The sequence below is a fragment of the Mus pahari genome, chromosome 21 (genome assembly GCF_900095145.1).
Source record: "Mus pahari chromosome 21, PAHARI_EIJ_v1.1, whole genome shotgun sequence".
In the NCBI taxonomy this organism is placed as follows: Eukaryota; Metazoa; Chordata; class Mammalia; order Rodentia; family Muridae; genus Mus; species Mus pahari.
In genome coordinates, this window is record NC_034610.1 from 3924545 (window position 1) to 3944046 (window position 19502).

The 19502-nt window shown below is 42.4% G+C and overlaps 2 protein-coding genes across 2 annotated transcripts in view; both read left to right on the plus strand.

The window, feature by feature from the left end:
- Positions 1-8662, plus strand: part of Wtap (WT1 associated protein) — a 26127-nt gene extending 17465 nt beyond the window's left edge. The window contains exons 7-8 of the mRNA XM_029533183.1: positions 5887-6088; positions 7395-8662. Coding sequence (XP_029389043.1) covers positions 5887-6088; positions 7395-7978 — 786 coding nt within the window. The 3' untranslated portion in view covers positions 7979-8662. The remainder of the gene's footprint in view (positions 1-5886; positions 6089-7394) is intronic.
- A 5073-nt stretch (positions 8663-13735) lies between these two features.
- LOC110338406 (acetyl-CoA acetyltransferase, cytosolic) overlaps positions 13736-19502 on the plus strand; it is a 16574-nt gene continuing 10807 nt past the window's right edge. Inside the window, exons 1-3 of the mRNA XM_021221764.2 lie at positions 13736-13871; positions 14351-14485; positions 17335-17516. Coding sequence (XP_021077423.1) covers positions 13817-13871; positions 14351-14485; positions 17335-17516 — 372 coding nt within the window. The 5' untranslated portion in view covers positions 13736-13816. The remainder of the gene's footprint in view (positions 13872-14350; positions 14486-17334; positions 17517-19502) is intronic.

Here is a 19502-nt window from a genome sequence, read left to right on the forward strand (position 1 = left end):
GAAGAAGAGGCCAACTCCGAAAAATTCCCCTTCTAGGACATGTAGACACTTTGAGAAGTGTTTCTGTTTGAAGAAAATAGAGGGAAAAACAGAAGTCTTAAGTCTGTGGCACACTGTGTCTTCAGACAGTTTGGAGGATTGAAATCCTAGAGGTTTTAAATCATGAATTGAACATGTAAAATTCCAGTAAAATGTAAAAATGGAATATGCATCGCTCTTAANCATGAGCATAGTGACTTAGAGACACTGTACGTCAGTTATGCCAATAAGACTGTGGACTTCATGATTGTTGAACTACTGGGTCAAAACTCAAATGAGGTGAATTTGCCTTTAAAGGATTTACTTGCTAAGAACCAACTAATAGCTGTGAGACAATCACGTCATAGCTACCAGTACAAGTAGAGAATATATTTATCCATTTAGCTCTGAGCTCTATATTCTATAATGGAGCCTTAAATCTATGTGGTTTTTATCAATGATTTGTTTTTTGAATGGTTGTGGAAACTGTAGATAACCTTAACCAAGGACTGTACAAACGTGAAGGTGTGGTCTCACACTTCAGGTTTAAACTGTTTGAAGCATTATAAGCATTCATTTCACAACTAGATTGTATATGGTATTTGGCTGTGATGAGACTCCCATTATTCAGTAAACCCTCATCTCATTCAGCAGGCACATGTTAAACAGCATTGTTGTTGGTGTGAAATGGGGGAATGTGTTCCTTCATTGTATTGGGCCTTTTGTATCGAATTCCTGATATTAAATTAAATGTGCCTTGAAATAGTTGGGTTTTTTTTTTTTTTTAATTCAAGGAATACTCTCATAATTTTGTTGTACTCAATATTTTACTTTGGGGGGCTATGGAGAGCAGATCAACACTTTGGAAAAATTATTCTGTGCTCTTCAAAGTGAAGGAAAAGGCTGTCTCGCTTAAAAGACTTTTATTCCAGATGGTATAAAAGACAAGGAGACTTGGCATTTGGCCCCAGGATATTGCAGTAGAACATATTGTGGGACAGTCTCACAAGGTGCCTGCCAGAAGATTGGGGAAATAATGTGTTGGAACTCTGGGCTGGCCCAAGTGAGATGGTCTGTGAATTGAAAAAGGTATAGTGATCATTTCTAGCAAACTCATTTGCTCATTTAGATAAATGAGGCATTATATTCTTCATGCTTCCATCCAATCCTGGAGGTGAATTTTTTTCGTCTATAAGTCACCAGTTTGAATTTTCCCTTGGTGATAATGGAGTCTGAGATGAGTAGAAGATAAATGTTCCAGCATGCCCCAACGTTTAAGTGCAGTTTTAACAAGGGTGACTTAAGTTCTCTCTTAATCGTTCCAATCAATTGTAAGTATTCTTATGTTTGTGCTTTAGTGAACTGATTGTGGGCAGGGGTGGGTTGGAGGAGTGATTTGTATAACTTTTCAGGAACAAGTCTGCTTCTAAAATTGTCTGGGGGTTTGGAGGGTAAGTAAACCAATCTGTTTAAGTAGTTTATTGTGACAAAATTGGATCTTTTGTATTTATTTTATGCATTTTCAGATTCATGGTTGAAATGACTCTGAATATAGTTTTAGTGGGTTGAATAGTAATTGGTAAAATGTATTGCTAATATGTACTCAGATTTAGCCAGTCTTTCTCTGATGCTTGAATACAGTGACTTTGAGGCCTGTGGGCCTGCATTCTTGTTATTGTTAATCTTCTCTCTTAACAAGACAATACATGTTCATGTATACAAATGAAATACTAGAGAAAGATGGGAGATGGAAAGTGTCATTCATGGACCTGATGTCAAACTGCCCCATTCTGCTCTACAGACCAGTACCACTGTTAAATATCTTGGGAGTCATTGAGATAATTTGTGGATACACAATGATTTCATGTATATTGGCTTTAATGAAATGTAATCATATGGTACATACACATGCTTCAAAGTTTTATTATTTTCCTTCATTTTTATCTTTTAGGTATTTTTTAGCATATCTAGATTACTACCTTTTTAATGGTTTCTTAGTATTTTTTTTATTAATCTTATTTTAACAACCCATCAATGAGGTTTCATTATATAAAACTAAACCATATGATATAATGAGTCAAGTACTTAAACTACATTATCAATTTGAAAGTAAGTAGTGGGGCTGGTGAGATGGCTCATTGGGTAAGAGCACCGGACTGCTCTTCCAAAGGTCTGGAGTTCAAATCCCAGTCAACCACATGGTGGCTCACAACCATCCATAACAAGATCTGGTGCCCTCTTCTGGGGTGTCTGAAGGCGGCTACAGTGTATTTACATATAATAAATAAATAAATCTTTAAAAAAAAGAAAGAAAGAAAGTAGTTCTTAAATTAGTATTGTGGAATGATTCCAATGATTGGGTTGCAAGGTTTCTTACATGTGTATGGTATTCCCTCCCTTTGCTGCAGTTCTAATTTTGAGAGATAAAGATCTTTTTAGCTGGATGTGGTGGCTTATGCCTTTAATCCCAGCAGTGGTGAGGCTGATGCAGTAAGATAGGGAATTTAGGAGTACGTTCATAGATTTGTATCTCAAAAAGTAAACAAAAGAACTACTAAGAAATGGATTGTGATTCCCTCCATAATATTGTCTGCTCTACACTATTTCATTTGGCCACACAATCATTGTAAGAGTGTCTAGGAATATACTGTCATTTTCAACTTTGTCATTTAGACAGTTGTATGTACAACTCTACAAAGTAACCTGGCTTCCTTCCCTTGATAATTAAGGTAATATACTGATATCCCTTGTTTTTTGAAGTCCTTAAGAATTTCCTGTTACTTTGGGATTATTTGGTTTTAGGAGTCATCTTGGCAGATCTCTGGGTGTTCAGTGTAGCCAGGACTTCACATTGAGACTCTTAAAAAAATAAACAAAAGGAACTAGAGAATTTGGCCCAGTGGTTAAGAACTGGATGCTCTTCCAGAGGACCCAGATTCAATTTACAGCAACTACATGGCAACTTAGAGCCATCTAAAGCTCCAGTCCAGGAGAGCTAACACTCTTCCCTCCAGAACCAGGCGTGCGTGTGTTGCACAGACACACGCAAACAAAATACCCACACCCGTGAAAAGAGAACAGAAATATTTTTAAAATACAAAGACATTTTATTTTTAAAGACTTGTTTGTATATATGAGTGATTTATCTACATGTCTTTCTCTCCACCATGTGCATATGGAGGCCAGAAGAGAATGTCAGATCCTTTGGAATTGGAGTTATAGAAGGTTGGGAGCCACCATGTGTGTGAATGGGGATCAAACCTGGGTCCTCTTTAAAAGTAGCCAGTGTTCTTAACTATTGACCTAACTTTCCAGCACCTATTTAAAAAAAAAATTTTTTTTTTTTTTAAATGAAAGGAGTAACCTCTACTATCCATTTAAAAATAGTTACTTGTAGTTAAGTTCTCTCTCTTTCTACTTACTTACTTTGTGGTACCGAGGATTGGACCTAGGGCTTTGACTGTGCTAGATGAGCACTTTACAATAGAGCTATATCCTTAGCCTTTTCTTTGGTGAAGAGTACTAAGGATTGAACCCATGACCTCACTTGCTAAATAAACTCAGAGTACACTCCCAGCTCCCTCACTCATTGTTTTATGTATGGAGCGTGTTTATGTGTGCTGTTATAACCACAACTACAGATTTTATACAACATAGATGCTAACATAAAAATTAAAGCAGTTTTGAGGTATTTTAGAGGTGATTCTTGAGACAGGGTCTCTGTGTCCAGTGCTGTCCTAGAACTAGCTTCAGTTTATGCTAGGACTACATCAGCCTGCTAAGCGTTAAGCTATGTTACACATTTTTAAATAAAATACTTTAACATTTTTGATATTTTTCTATGGGGCCAAGGCAAGTGACCCATTAATGTATTTTACACTTTTTCTTTTTTAAAAAAGTCTATTAATTCACAGAAAGGTAGAATTTTTCTGGCTGGAAAATCTGTTGCATATGATTCCGAGAAACAGGTGACCATAACTTTAATCCAATACTTGCAAAGTAATACAAAGTGTAAGAACAGTCAGTTCCAGGTCAGCCAGGAGTTCATAGTAAGAATCTTTCTCTTTCCCCCACCCCCTTTTTTGTTTTGTTTCGTTTTGATTTTTTTTGAGACAGGGTTTCTCTGTGTAGTCCTGGCTGTCCTAGAACTCACTCTGTAGATCAGGTTGGCCTCAAACTCAGAAATCTTGTGTCTGCTGGGATTAAAGGCAAACACCATATTGGGCCAGACCCTGACTCAAAAAAAAAAAAAAAAAGAAATGAAGTTATTGGAATATGGACAGATAACTAGAAGAAGAAAGAGCTGTGGTGTCTTTGACAGTGGTGTCCACATCTTGTTTCCTTGTTAAATTCTAAGAGCTTGTTTAGTGGAAGCTGAATTCTGAGGAGGTTAATAGGAAATGGGGGTAGGGATGTAGAGCTACAATAACTGAAGGGAATGGTTAAACAAATAAAACTTAATACATGGACTCGGGGCTTCTACCGTGACTCCTTTGAACATTAGTAACCTGGTTTTTAATGTTGCAAAAACATCTGTAAGGAAATTTTAATTGCATTTTTTTGTTGTTATTGGACTGTATTATACAACATAAGCTGTAAGTTAAGGAATCCTACAACATTACCTGTAAAAGAGTTGTCTACAAAGTACTAGTATTTTTAGGTCTTTCTAGGATCAGATGAAAATCTGTGTATCTGGCAAGTGCAAGTCCCGCTATATATGGGAAAAACACTACAGTACCAAAGTATTCTTAACACAATTTGAAGAATGTTAAACTGTTCCTATGCAAGTCTCAAAGTTAGTATCACAATTACATATTTAAGTCAAATACCTTTAAAGTTATTTCTGCTGTTATTGCTAAGGCTGAAAGCAGTGAGATTTTATTGGTTTGTTACTTGTAGTTTTGATTACCCTTTCAGTTATAGGAGTTGAATAGTTAGGACACTATTATTGAAAATTAAACTGTTCTGTGGCATTCCAATCTGGTAGATAATTCAAGTTTTGGGAAATAACCCAAACCTTTTGTGACTTGTATTATACAGTCTTAATCACATGCCAGTATTATATGCTCATCAGGGATAGTGGCTCACCCACCATTCCTGGTATTTAAGAAGTAGGAAGATTGCCGGGCGTGGTGGTGCACGCCTTTAATTCCAGCACTCGGGAGGCAGAGGCAGGCGGATTTCTGAGTTCAAGGCCAGTCTGGTCTACAAAGTGAGTTGCAAGACAGCCAGGGCTACACAGAGAAACCCTGTCTCAAAAAAAAAAAAGAAGTAGGAAGATTGTGATTTTAACATCATCCTCCACTACACAGCAAAAAGAAAGAAAATTATGTCTCAGTTAAGTTAAATAAGGAATTAATGGATTTCTATTTGGGAAGTCTTTTAAAGAAAGATATGGGTTCTTTTATAGAAGTTATATGTGCCAGAGAACCACCTAGTTAAAGGAATCCATTATGTGTGTTTCCTAGTAAGAATATAGTTTCATTCTTTTATAGGTATTTTATAGATAATGAAGGGGCATGCGTTTGTAATTGATACTACACGTAATTTTTAAAGAACCTTTCTGTTTGATGAATTAGTACCTTGGTGTTACATTAACAGTTAAATCCAAGATACATGTTAAATGGCCTGCTTCTTCTTAAAATGATAATTTAGGATGAGAACCTTGGTACAGTAGGAACAAAAAGTGGCTATTTGGTACTTTTTGTTTAAGGTTTATTTTTGCTGCTCTATTGGTAAAATACTGAAGTGCAGAAGATGGACATGTTCCAGAAAAGAAGATGGTAATTACAGGGTGGCATCTGCTACAGCATAGTTATGTTCTGTACGTGTTAATGCTCCAGTTATTAAATTGTGAGCAAAGGCTAAAAAGAGCTTTGTCTTCATTTTGTGATGATGGGCTCTTTCCTTTGCAGCCAAACAGGCAAAAAGTTAATGGCGAAGTGTCGAATGCTTATCCAGGAGAACCAAGAGCTTGGAAGGCAGCTGTCCCAGGGCCGTATTGCACAGCTTGAAGCAGAATTGGCTTTACAGAAGAAATATAGTGAGGAGCTTAAAAGCAGTCAGGATGGTAAGGAGGTTTGTTGTTTAAATTTTGTTTAACTTTGCACTGGCTTCAGAGCTACCAGCCTTGTGGTAGATGAGATTCTGTGCATGTTCTTAGATGATGGCTACCTAAAATTGTGCATGCAACACCTACCATTGACTTGTGAAACAAAACCATTGAATGTTAAAGAGTGTTCCCCAAGGTACTAATAGCATGCTGGGAAACTTTTCTAAGTTTGTGTTTGTAAGATGTTTTGTTTAAGGTGTAAAAATTGATAATTCAGTACATGAGCATCATTAACAGTGTCTCTTAAGTATAAATCTTGGAAACTTGGTAATTTCTGTGGTTAAAAGGTAACATAAGGGGCTGGTGAGATGGCTCAGTAGGTAAGAGCACCCGACTGCTCTTCCAAAGGTCCGGAGTTCAAATCCCAGCAACCACATGGTGGCTCATAACCATCCGTAACAAGATCTGACGCCCTCTTCTGGAGTGTCTGAAGACAGCTACAGTGTACTTACTTATAATAAATAAATAAATAAAAATGAGCAAGAATTTAAAAAAAAAAAAGAAAGGTAACATAATTATACTTCCTTAAGGTACTCTTCGTTTAAAGGGGGATTTAGTATTTAAATTTGCTGAGACAAACTAAATGTGTTTGTTACCATAGTCCTTTCTTGTCTAAGTGTAGCTGCATTTTTTCTTTGTTTTGTGAAGTGGATTAAGAGTAAGAAATGGATCCACACTGTAAACTGAGAACCAGTATAGTTGGTTGTTGGTTGCAAAGAAAGCCAATAGACAATGATGTTGTCATTATTAGTTTTTACTGAGTAAACATGGAAGTGGGGAGATGTTATATAGCAGCTAAGAGTTTGTGTTCTTTTAAAGCCTTAAAAATAAAAAATCTTAAAATCGACTTGTATACTTTAGCAAGCCCCAGGTATTTTTTTATGTGATCGTGTTCTTGTATGTAGAGTAGACTTTGGTTCGTACACATACCTCTTTTGGGAGTTAGGGTAAAAAACTAACACTGTCTTGAGGGCTAGAAATGCTGTAGATTTAATTTAAGGCCCTGGCTAAGGGTGAAGAAAGGGGACAGATAAGATTTTACAAGTTATCATCAATTGTGTGAGGCAGAATGGTTGCAATCAAATTTTAGCTTGATTTCCTTAATGTAATATTCAAAACATCCAGCCACTCTCCAAATGTTTCGTTCTTGGTGATTAAACCTCTCAATGCACACACATACACAGGTGAGTGGGTATGTACATACAACACAGAAATGTTTTAAAATATTAATATATTAAAGTAAGTTTGGCTCTCCTTTGCACAGAATTGAACGACTTCATCATTCAACTTGACGAAGAAGTAGAGGGTATGCAGAGCACCATTCTAGTTCTTCAGCAACAATTGAAGGAGACACGACAGCAGTTGGCCCAGTACCAGCAGCAGCAGTCTCAAGCTTCAGCTCCAAGTACCAGCAGGACTACATCTTCTGAACCTGTAGATCAGGCAGAGGCCACAAGCAAAGACTGCAGTCGTCTGGCAAATGGACCAAGTAATGGCAGCTCCTCCCGCCAGAGGACGTCTGGGTCTGGATTTCACAGGGAGGGGAGCACACCTGAGGATGACTTTCCTTCTTCTTCAGGGAATGGTAATAAGGCCTCCAACAGCTCAGAGGAGAGAACTGGCAGAGGAGGTAGTAGTTACATAAACCCACTCAGTGCGGGGTATGAAAGTGTAGACTCTCCCACGGGCAGTGAAAACTCTCTCACACATCACTCAAATGACACAGACTCCAGTCATGACCCTCAAGAGGAGAAAGCAGTGAGTGGGAAAGGTAATCGAACTGTGGGTTCCCGCCATGTTCAGAATGGCTTGGACTCAAGTGTAAATGTACAGGGTGCAGTTTTGTAATATTTTTCCAGTAAATTTTTATACAGTGTCATTTAATTGGGGAAAGGATACTGTCAAACAATTAATGCATACTTTTGTCACAATTTACCTTTTTGTGGGTGTGTTTTTGTTTTGTTTGGTTCCCTTTTTTTTTTTTTTTTTTTTTTCCCTTTTTTTTTTTTTTTTTTTTTTAATTGCTTCAATACCTCTGCCACTTTGAAAATTGTAACAGTTAATTACTTTGAACGTTGCTAAAAGGACATTTTGCATTTTGTGTGGGGTCAAGTTATTTTTATATGAGTTAATGTGAAGTTGTAAATGGGAATCTATAGCAATGACGTCTGTATAAATCTGTGTCTATCTAGAACTTGTGCTGTCAGGGCACTCTTCCTCACGCTGTTGTTACTCATGCACCATTCAGACTTGTTAGAGTAGATGTGGGTTTAGGACTGCCCAGTTTGCCCAGTATAGTAGTTTTTATCACTAAAAAGTTGGACTTGGAGTCCTATAGTAGTTTCAGCGTTAGATAAAAGTTTTTCCACCATACATCTGTGCATTCATCTTTAGGTGACTGAATGTTAAGGAATCTGTGTGCATAGTTAATAAGTTTTTATAAACTGTTGTGTCCTGTTAATGCATATTGCCCTGTGACTCCAGTATATCTCACCTGTACTGACCAAACCTAAATAAAAATTTTTATTACGACTCTTGTCTGTTTTTTTCTTTTGTCTTGGTTGTGTTTAGCAATTGTCCTTTATTTTCACTAAATGGCTAAATTGCTACTTACCCTGTAGCATATACAAATGTTACATTAAAATAATCTATGCATTAAGTCTGACTGCACCTAATTTTAATTTGTTCTTTCCCTTGCAGAATGAAGTGGGAGTTTGACTACAGTTCAAGGAGTTTGGTTTTGGTTTTTTTTTTCCCTTGACATAAAGATCTCATTTTTAAAAACTAACCAAATTTTAGGTTGTTGAAGAGCAGTTTATTCTACAGATCTGATTTCAGGGAATAGGTACAGAGATGTTTGCTTTAAAGCATTGGCCAAATAATGCTTTTTCCAGAACAGCATCCTTGCATGTTTTTATTGTAAGTAGTTCTATGGGTGTGGACATGTGAAACAAGTACCCTTAATAGCTGTGGCATCTCTTCGGTCACCACATTCCCTTTTTGTCCACCTTCTCTCTTCCTCTTCACCCATGCATCTGCCAGATTTATATCATCCTTAGTTTGCCATTGTTTTTTTCATAAAATGTGGCAATGATACCTAGGATGCTCCAATACTTTTGTAACGCTTAGAGGACTATCATTTAAGCTCCCTTGACAACATCCACTCTTACATTAGCAGGTCACCCAACCCTGATTCTGAGCTTAGCCCTTAATGTTTTCCTGCCTCCCTTCATGCTTCTGAATAAGAGGAAGAAAAAAACAAACCTGAGCAGGGTTTGAGGTTGCTGTGCCAAATATTTGGAGATTGGAGCCAGAAATGAATGTGATGTCTGTGCAGTAAGAATGCAAATTAAGGGCTGGAGAGATGGCTCAGCAGTTAAGAGCACTGACTGCTCTTCCAGAGGTCCTGAGTTCAACTCCCAGCAACCACATGGTAGCTCACAACCATCTGGAATGGGATCTGATGCACTCTTCCAGTGTGTCTGAAGACAGAATGTATTCAAATAAATAGAAATAAAATGCAAATTATCAGCTAGGCATAGTGGTGCACACCTTTAATCCCAGCACTTGGGTGGCATTGGCAGGCGGATTTCTGAGTTCGAGGCCAGCCTGGTCTACAGAGTGAGTTCCAGGACAGCCAGGGCTATACCCTGTCTCAAAAAAAAAAAAAAACAAAAAAACAAAACAAAACAAAAAATACACTTCAACAGATGAGCTTGTCCTTTCAACTGTGTTTAATATGGCCTTTTGTAAAAATACTATTCATGAAACAAACAGGATTTTTCTGACAGTTGGACTCCTGAAACTAGTCATGAAACAACCCCAGAGTGATTGCAAGACCCCTTAAGACAAATAGTCACTGATTTTTTTTTTTCCTTCCCCCCCCCCCAGTCTAATAGCATGTGAATCTAGATCTAGGTATTATTTAAGAAACTATTCTAGGGGCTGGACAGATGGTTGAGCAGTCAGGAAGCACTTACTGCTCTTGCAGAGAACTCTAGTTCCATTCTTGGCATCCAATAATCTATAACTTTGAATTTTAGGAGACCCAAAGCCCTCTCTGGCCTCCACAGGCCCCTGCACATATTTGGTGCACACATACACAAATAAGAAAAAACTGGGCATAGTGAGACACACTTTTAATCTCAACACTCAGGAAGCAGAGGCAGGGAATCTATAATTTGAAAGTCAGTTTGGTCTACATAGTTCCAGACCAGCCAGAACTACATAGTTCCTGTCTCAGAAACCAAGCAGCCAGGCAGTGGTGGCACACACCTTTAATCCCAGCGCTTGGAAGGCTGAGACCAGTGGATTTCTGAGTTTAAGGCCAGCCTGGTCTACAGAGCAAGTTCTAGGACAGCCAAGGCTACACAAAGAAACTATCTAGAAAAGCAAAACAACAACAAACAAGTTAACAAACATATTCTAGCTCTCTGGTTCCTGTATAGATTAGAATACGACCAATAGCAGCTTCCTTCTGCCCTGTTTCCTCTCCCTGTTTCCTCTCCCTGTTGCCATGTTTTTCTGCCTTAATGAACTCTATCCTTTTGGAACTGTAAACCAAACTAATAAATGAAAAAGAAAAAAGTAGAAACTATTCTCTTACCCTTTTCCCCATTCCTTATCTTTGGCTTGCATCTGGCACGTATGTCTCTCAGTAGACCATTACAAGGAGCTAAAATGAAGACTTCTAGGTGCTGCTGTCGGTTATTCAACAAAAGGAGTTGGCACTGCTTACTCTGTGTAGAGCCTCCAGGAAGGAGACAAGTGAACACCTTGTCCCTAGAAGAAAGTATTCCTGCTCATTTTTTTTTCATGAGTGTTTACGTGTGGAGGCCTGAGACCAGTGTCAAGAGATCTTCAGGCCGGGCGTGGTGGCGCACACCTTTAATCCCAGCACTCGGGAGGCAGAGGCAGGCGAATTTCTGAGTCCAAGGCCAGCCAGGTCTACCAAGTGAGTTCCAGGACAGTCAGGGCTATACAGAAAAACCCTGTCTCGAAAAACCAAAAAAAAGAGATCTTCAAGAGCACTTACTGTTCTTCCAGAGAACCAGAGTTCAGTTCCTAGCACTTACAGGGCAGCTGACAACCTATTCTAATTCCAGTCCCCGAAGATGCAACGACCTCTTTTAGCCTACTCGGGCACTGGTCTATTTTCTTTTGAGGCATGGTTGATCACTAAACCAACAGCTAATTAATACAGCTGATCTAACTAGCCACTTGTTCCGATCCACAGATGCCCTGTCTCTGCCTTGAGATTAGGATTATAAATGGATTTACACATCTGCTCAACATTTACATGCAGTCTCTCTCAGAATCCAAACTCTGGTCCTCTTGTCAGAACAAATGCTTCAGGCTGTGAGCCGACTCCACAGACCCATGTTTGCTTGTTTTTTAAAAACAAAACCAAGGCTCATGCAGCCCATCCACCCTTGAGCTCCTCATCCTCCTTTGTCAGTTTTTGAAATGCTCAGCTTCTAGGCCTGTGTCACCACCCCTGGCTCATATCCATTTATCCGTATGCACAGAACATCTGGAATATATTATTGTTCATCAGCTTTGCTACCTGAAATGTACTAGGCATATATAATAAAACAGTATGAGAAGGGACCAAGAGTACTTTGTACAGCATAATAAAGAAAACTGGAGTTGGGCAGTGGTAGTGCATGCCTTTAATCCCAGCACTTGGGAGGCAGAGGCAGGCAGATTTCTGAGTTTGAGGCCAGCCTGGTCTACAGAGTGAGTTCCAGGACAGCCAGGGCTACACAGAGAAACCCTGTCTCAAAAAACCAAAAAAGAAAAAAAAAAAAAAAGAATTATATGGTTAACAAAGATAAGATTAGGAATAAGAGCCAAGGGCAGGATCTAAGAAGGTGTCCTGGAGGAAGTGAAGCCTAGGCAGAATTCCAGAGCCTCACACCACTCACTGAGTCTTTCTTCAGTCAGAAGAAATAAGCTGAAGAGGTAAACACGAGTTTGGGTTAGATGTCATAAGTTGTTTTTTTATAGAAAGTTTACATTGAGAGGGCCAGTCTGCTCACAGGCAACAAAATTATAAGGATTCCAGAGTTGTCAGCATAATGGGGGGGGGGGGTAACTGAAATGATGGGGTGGACATGTTGTGACATGTTGGGTGAGGGGCAGTCAGAGTCAGGCCACAAAGGGGACTGAAGAGTGGCCAGAGTCGTGGGAAAACAGAGGGCTAGGGAGGTGACACAGTGGTGAGGAGCACTACTGCTCCTACAGAGAACTGGGGTTGGTACCTAGCACCCACACGATAGCTCACAACTGTCTGCAATTCCAGTTCCAGGGGATCCAGCATCCTCTTCTTGCCTCTGCAGACACTAGGCTCACATGCAAGTGCACATACATGCATGCAAGCAAAGGCACATCAAAATAAATTATTAAAGAAGGAAGCAATATAATAAACAAGAGGTCTGGAGAGGTGGCACGGGGGATAAAAGCACTTACTGTTCTTCCAGAGAACCAGAGTTCAGTTCCTAGCACTTACAGGGCAGCTGACAACCTGTTCTAACTCCAGTCCCAGAAGATCCAATGACCTCTTCCAGCCTACTCTGGCACTGCACAGTCACACAGTACACAGACATACGTGCAGACAAAAACATCCATATGCATTGACTAATACATCTTTTTAAAATGTAAGAAACATGAAACCATGGGAAGTCCCTTGCATTTCTTGGACCCTTGAGGAAACAGGGAACATAATCTAGAATTTAGCCTCATCTCTAAAACCTACTTTGATCCATCCACCTCTCTCAAAATATTAATTTTTTTCAAGTTGCTTTACATTTCAGGAGGCTCTCCCAACTTGACAGGTTGTCGTTGTTAGGTTTGTTTTCCTTTCTCACAACCTGTGGCACAGTTCTCTTACTTCACTGTCCCCACTGACTTGCCTAGAAAGCCTTTCCTCCCACCACAGGATTCTGCTTTCCTAAACAAGTGGCATTCTCTGTGGGCCAGCCAGCTGCAGAAGCAAACCAGGATGACTCTCTTTTCAAAACACTGGGGACACTGCAGGTGACCTGTGATGGGGCTGGGGCTGGGACTGGGAGGTGGCCGGAGGGAGCCTGCAAAAGGCATCAATGACACAAGGCAGAGAGGTAAGAAGAGTCTGGCAGATTCTGACTTAGGCTGAATAGTAAGTCCGAAAGGATTGGACAGCAGAGACCCACTGCCCTAAGGACCTGTTACTAAGGAGGCTACTCACTCAGAAGCTGTCAGCGCTGAGAAGGACCTTCAGAAGAGGCGGGAGATGCATATCTAGAAAAGGTTAGGCTAGGTCCCGGAGTGTCACCCGGAGAAAAGCCGTACCCTTGGACCGTTTATATCCGACTCCACCTAAGACCCCCAAGCCGTCTGCACACCGCATCGTTCTACGACACCCCTAGGCTGTCTACCTCCAACCCAACATCTCTGGATCCTCCACACCCACCCTAACCCGACACACCTAGGTTGGGTAGACACCACCCACCCCATACCAAACCAGAGTCTCCATCTTACTCAATTCCGTGACTTAGCCCTATCAGCGTCCTGCGCAGGCGTGAGGAGGCGTGGCGTGGAGCCCATAGCTCCGCCCCCCCAGCACGGCCTGTCAGGCTGGAGGAAGTTTTACCTCAGTCGCAGACCGGACAAGGGCTGAGAGCTAGCAGGGAGCGGAGCGACGAGATGAATGCCGGCTCAGACCCCGTGGTCATCGTCTCGGCGGCGCGCACCGCTATAGGTAAGAGTCCCGCGGGGTCACTTCGGCTTGTGACCCTCCTTCCCGACATGATCGCGGAGACACGGGCTCTCGTGACGGGGAGGGGGCGGCCGGCCACGGACTCCACAGCTCCCGGTGCCCCGCGCCTCGCCCGCGGCCCCGCCCCTCGTGCTGCGATTGGCTCCTCGCAGTAGAGCCACCGCTCTGTCAGGCTCACCTATTGGCTAACGTTGGGACGCGCTCTCCCTCCCGATCGCTGATTGGTCTGTTCGGCGGTGCACCATTGATCACGCTGTGGTGGCGGGGGGCCGAGAGCTGGTGGTCTGAGCTGGTCCTCCAGGCAGGCCTTGGCGTTGGCATTGTTCTGGAAGTCACCATCGCCTTTGCCCGCCTCGGCTCCAGGCGTTTTTATTTGGAATGCATGTGATCCCATCTCCCCCTCGGTGGTCCTCAGTGTGCTCTTGGTTCAGATTCCTTCCCTCTTCCCCATCCCCTCGTAGGCTCCTTCAATGGTGCCCTGTCCACCGTGCCTGTCCACGAACTGGGGACAACTGTCATCAAAGAAGTCCTGCAGAGGGCCAAGGTGGCTCCAGAAGAGGTGTCCGAGGTCATATTTGGACACGTCTTGACGGCAGGTAACTCCTCAGTAGCCCAGGACAGGTCTGGTTCATTAGAAACACACCCCACCACCACCACCACCATACATTGCTTTGCTTGGAGTTCTCTCTGCTAGAATTCTTTCTGTCCCTTCTCCTTCCTCTGGCTGAAGTCACAGCTTCTTTACAAGCCTTTTCCCTGAGTGATCTTAGACCACGGGTCTGTACCACCTTTGCATTGTTAGAAGCACAGCAAAGTATGCACAGTCCTCCACATACCCCTAAAATGTCACAGAGTCAATAAAAGTGTGTGGGCCTGGTACTGTGCCACAGCTGCGAGTGGGGCTGCAGCAGAACAGCTCTACCCTGTCCACTCTGTCAGGAATGAGCTCTTCCTCACTCCTGGGGACTGTCCGGAGGAAGGCAGGAGAGTCTAAGAATGCTTCATCTTACCTCTGATTCCTGCTCGGTTTGGAGACCAGTGACTACTGACATTCGTGTTGATGATTTGAGGCTCAGTGGTGAAGTGTGTGGTTAGCATGCATGTGGTCATGAGTTCACCCCCCTGCCCTGCCCTGTGCTCCCTCAGCACACATTTGAATCGACTGTAGAGAAAATCGTTAATATTCAATACCAAGTTCTGCTCGTACTCTGAGACCATCTGTATGTGTGGCAGTTGAATGTTCGTTTCTGAAACATTTGGGGCTGGAATTGTTTTGACATCAGATCCCCCACCTCCTAGATTTTGCAACATCTGTATATATATATATAAAGTACCATTGTTAGAGAACGACAGTTGTCCTTCATATTCTAGGTGGAACAGCAAAATGGACAGTAGAAAAGGGAGCTTTATTTAATTTGGTTAAATTGGGAGGAGATCCAGGGACACCCCCCCCCCCACTCAGGTCATGCTCCAGAAGTGAGATTAAACTTTAAATAGACAGCTGGAGATTCGCACTTCTAAACAGTTTGGCCGTTATGGCCTCAAACTCAGAAATCCTCCTGCCTCTGCCTCCCAAGTACTGGGATCAAAGGTGTGCGCCACCACTGCCCAGCATAGCAATATCTTTAATGAATAGTATCTTATTAGTTTAATTTTGAGGTTTTGAATTTTTTTACTTTTTAATTTCTGAGACATTGAGAGGCTACCTTTCAACATGTGCAGTCCTTGAAGCAAACCTGTTACCTTTAACTCCTGAATCGCTGGATTACAGTCAGGAGCCACTACTCGCAGACAGAAAATTGTCTGATGCCCTGGCCTGTCTTAAACTCAGATCCACCTACTGCTTCCTCGTTAGGGCAAGGATTAAGGAGATGAATAATTTTATGTGCTTTTCACTTCTAAACAAACTTCAGATTAATGACACTAATTAATATAGTTGCTAAGTTTTGACAGTGTCCCATTAGTACTTTTCTAACAAGCACACTAAGGAAAGGATATGTAGATGTATGTGTATCTGGAACTTGCAAAGGAGAAAACCACTTTGTCATTATGTTAGACAGTGTGATTGATAGCATTTCAGAATTTTGTTTTGTTTTGTTTTTTAAAGATTTATTTATTTATTAGATGTAAGTACAACTGTAGCTGTCTTCAGACACCCCAGAAGAGGGCATCAGATCCCATTACAGATGGTTGTGAGCCACCATGTGGTTGCTGGGACTTGAACTCAGGGCCTTCAGAAGAGCAGTCGGTGCTCTTAACCACTGAGCCATCCCTCCAGCCCGCATTTCAGAATTTTTAACTCAATTATTTTTCTGCTACTTTTAAGGAAGTGGAATTTTTGTTTGTTTGTATTGGCAGCTGAAGGAAATCGTAGGTGAATTGTTGGTTCTAATTTTGTTAAGTATATTTAATTTCATTTTTTACTTTCTGAGAAAAGGCTTTACTATATAGTGCAGGCTGGCTAGTCATAATGTAATTCAGAATGCCTTTGAACTGGCCATTTGGCTCATGCTTTTCTCAAACTTAATATGTAGCCCAAACTAACCTCAAATTTACTGAGATCCTTCTACTTCAGTTTACAAAATGCTGGGATTACAAGTGTGAGCATCAGCATATAGTGCATAGCTTTTGTACACAGATTTTCTCCTAAAGCAACCCTCTTTCCTTCCTGGTTGTCTTCCACCCTGAACGTCGGAGCACAATGCACTGCACGCCTGAATCCTGCCTGTGTTAGAGGGCTGTAACTAGCTGGCTGTTACCTTTGGTCTTAGTTAAATTTCTCGCCTACTCGGAAGAAAAGTCAAGTTCTCTCTAGAGATGAAGATCTTACGGTTCCGTGTTAGGATATCAGGAACACTGTGGAGGAGGAGGCTTCTCTCTGAAACACCTAACAATTGCACAAGGTGGCATCTGTCCCAGGGCTAGAGTGACAGGCAGAGAGGAGGACAGGGTTCTCTGCTGCTGTGGCAACTTAGCTGGCCTGAAGGCATGCCAAAGTGGCACGCTGTCTCCTGGCACTGAGCCCACACTTGAACCCTGCTGTCTTAAAAACCTTTCTTCTGCCAGGCATAGTGGCACACGCCTTTAATCCCAGCACTCGGGAGGCAGAGGCAGACGGATTTCTGAGTTCAAGGCCAGCCTGTTCTACAAAGTGAGTTCCAAAACAGCCAGGGCTATACAGAGAAACCCTGTCTTGAAAAACAAAACAAAACACCTTTCTCCTTCACGGGCAATAGTTCTCAACCTTCCCAAGGCGGCAACCCTTTCATACAGTTCCTCATGAGGTGATCACCACAGCCATAAAAGTATGGCATTGCTACTTCATACGTGGATGTCCCTACCGTTACAAATTGTAATGTAAATATCTGAGATGCAGCCCCCATAGAGGTCGCGACCCACAGCTTGAGAACCACAGACTTCGAGGCTCCTGTGTTCCCTGTTCCAGGTTGTGGGCAGAATCCCACTCGACAAGCCAGTGTGGGTGCAGGGATCCCCTACTCGGTTCCAGCATGGAGCTGCCAGATGATCTGTGGCTCAGGCCTAAAAGCCGTGTGTCTTGCAGCCCAGTCCATAGCCATGGGCGACTCCACCATTGTGGTTGCTGGAGGCATGGAGAATATGAGCAAGGTAAGTGCAGAGCTGCTGCTCACCACTCTGGTCACCAAGAGGGCAGGTCCTGCTGAGGAACCCACAGAAAAGGACTCAGCCTGACTCCTGCCTGAATGCCCACTGCTCTTCAGGTTGGATGAGAAATTCCATGTGAAGGACAGTCTATCAGCCAGGCAGCAGGAAGAGGATATAATTTCTCTAAGCTGTTGTTCCAGAAGCATACATACAGTGCTTTCTGAAATGAACCCACAAGATCATTTGGTTGCTATGCCTGCTTATCATGTAGTCGAGGCTAGCCCAAGACTTGCTATGTAGCCTAGGCTAGCCTTAAATGCTTGCCTCTCCTGCTCTGCCTCTAGAGTGCTAAGATTACAAGCATGTGGGCTGGTGAGATGGCTCAGTGGGTAAGAGCACCCGACTGCTCTTCCGAAGGTCCGGAGTTCAAGAGTTCAAAACCCAGCAACCACATGGTGGCTCATAACCATCCGTAACAAGATCTGAGGCCCACTTCTGGAGTGTTTGAAGACAGCTACAGTGTACTTACATATAATAAATAAANAAATCTTTAAAAAAAAAAAAAAAAAGATTACAAGCATGTGCCACCATCCCCAGCAAAACATTCTTTTTACAGCACATTCATTTTGAGAACACAAGAAAGGTAAAAGATAATGCACAGGCAACTAACTGCTGAGGGGTGTCATTCTTAGGAAGTTGATACCAAGGTCATTAAGACCCTGAGTTATGCCGGGCAGTTGTGGTGCACGCCTTTAATCCCAGCACTTGGGAGGCAGAGGCAGGCCAATTTCTGAGTTTGAGGCCAGCCTGGTCTAGAGAGTGACTTCCAGGACAGCCAGGGCTACACAGAGAAACCCTGTCTCGAAAAACACCAAATAAATAAATAAGAAGTCCCTAGATCATTCTGTCATTGAACTTTTAGAGAGGAGACTGGCCCACAGCTTAAAATTATTAGGGCAACTGAAGTCGAACAAGTTAGGTAAGATCTGGGAAACAGGATCATCCTGTTCCTAGGTACAGCTCATCTCTAGAAAGTGTTCTTGTAATTTTGACCTGGAACCAGAGGTCAGAACGGTCCATTCGAATAACCCACACGGTGATCTGCATACAAAGCACAAGGAACCTCAGCAGGTCCAGATCTCTGCTTCAGATCCCAGACCGTAGGGAGACAGGAATCTGGCTGCATTGGTTTGGATTTGCTTTTCATGGTTCTTGGTCAGGACGGACCCCAGGGGTCAGACTTCTGATCTCCTAGAGGGTAGATGGAACACGTGACGGATACCGGCAGTGAAGCACGTGGGCCTGCTGTTCAGGAGCTGAGGCTGAGGCACACGTGAGCCCTGAAGCTCAAGACCAGCCTGGGTCACATACAAGGCCTTGTCTCGGGAACTAAAAGAAAGAATGTAGCTGAGGATCCTGGAGAGCTGCCCCTGTGCAGGAGGCTTCCTCCCCATCTGTCTTGCTGGCAGTGAAGCATCTTCCTCCTATGCTGGAGGTCTGACCTTGAATCCACTGGTCAGAGCCCTAGTGAGCTCAGCCTCTGCAGAGCTCAGGGGGAGGCAGGCTGGAGGTCACAAAGTGAGTGGAATCCTGGTTAGATGTACTAAGTTGCATACCAGCACCCGGGGCTATTGTGCGAGGTCACAAGAGCCCATATGGAGTCAGTGCTGTTATTCCCAACTTAAAGGTGGGAATACTGACGACTAGAGCCACCACTAATGCACCGCTTTTGTTTCTTTACTTCTTCTTCTTTTTTTTTTTTTTTTTTTTTTTTAGATATTTTCTTCATTTACATTTCTATACCCTACCCCTGCCCTGCTCCCCTGCCCACTCACTCCCACTTCTTGGCCCTGGCGTTCCCCTCTATGGGGCATATAAAGTTTGCAAGACCAAGGGGCCTCTCTTCCCAATCATGGCTGAATACACCATCTTCTGCTACATATGCAGCTAGAGACATGAGCTCTGGGGGTACTGGTTAGTTCATATTGT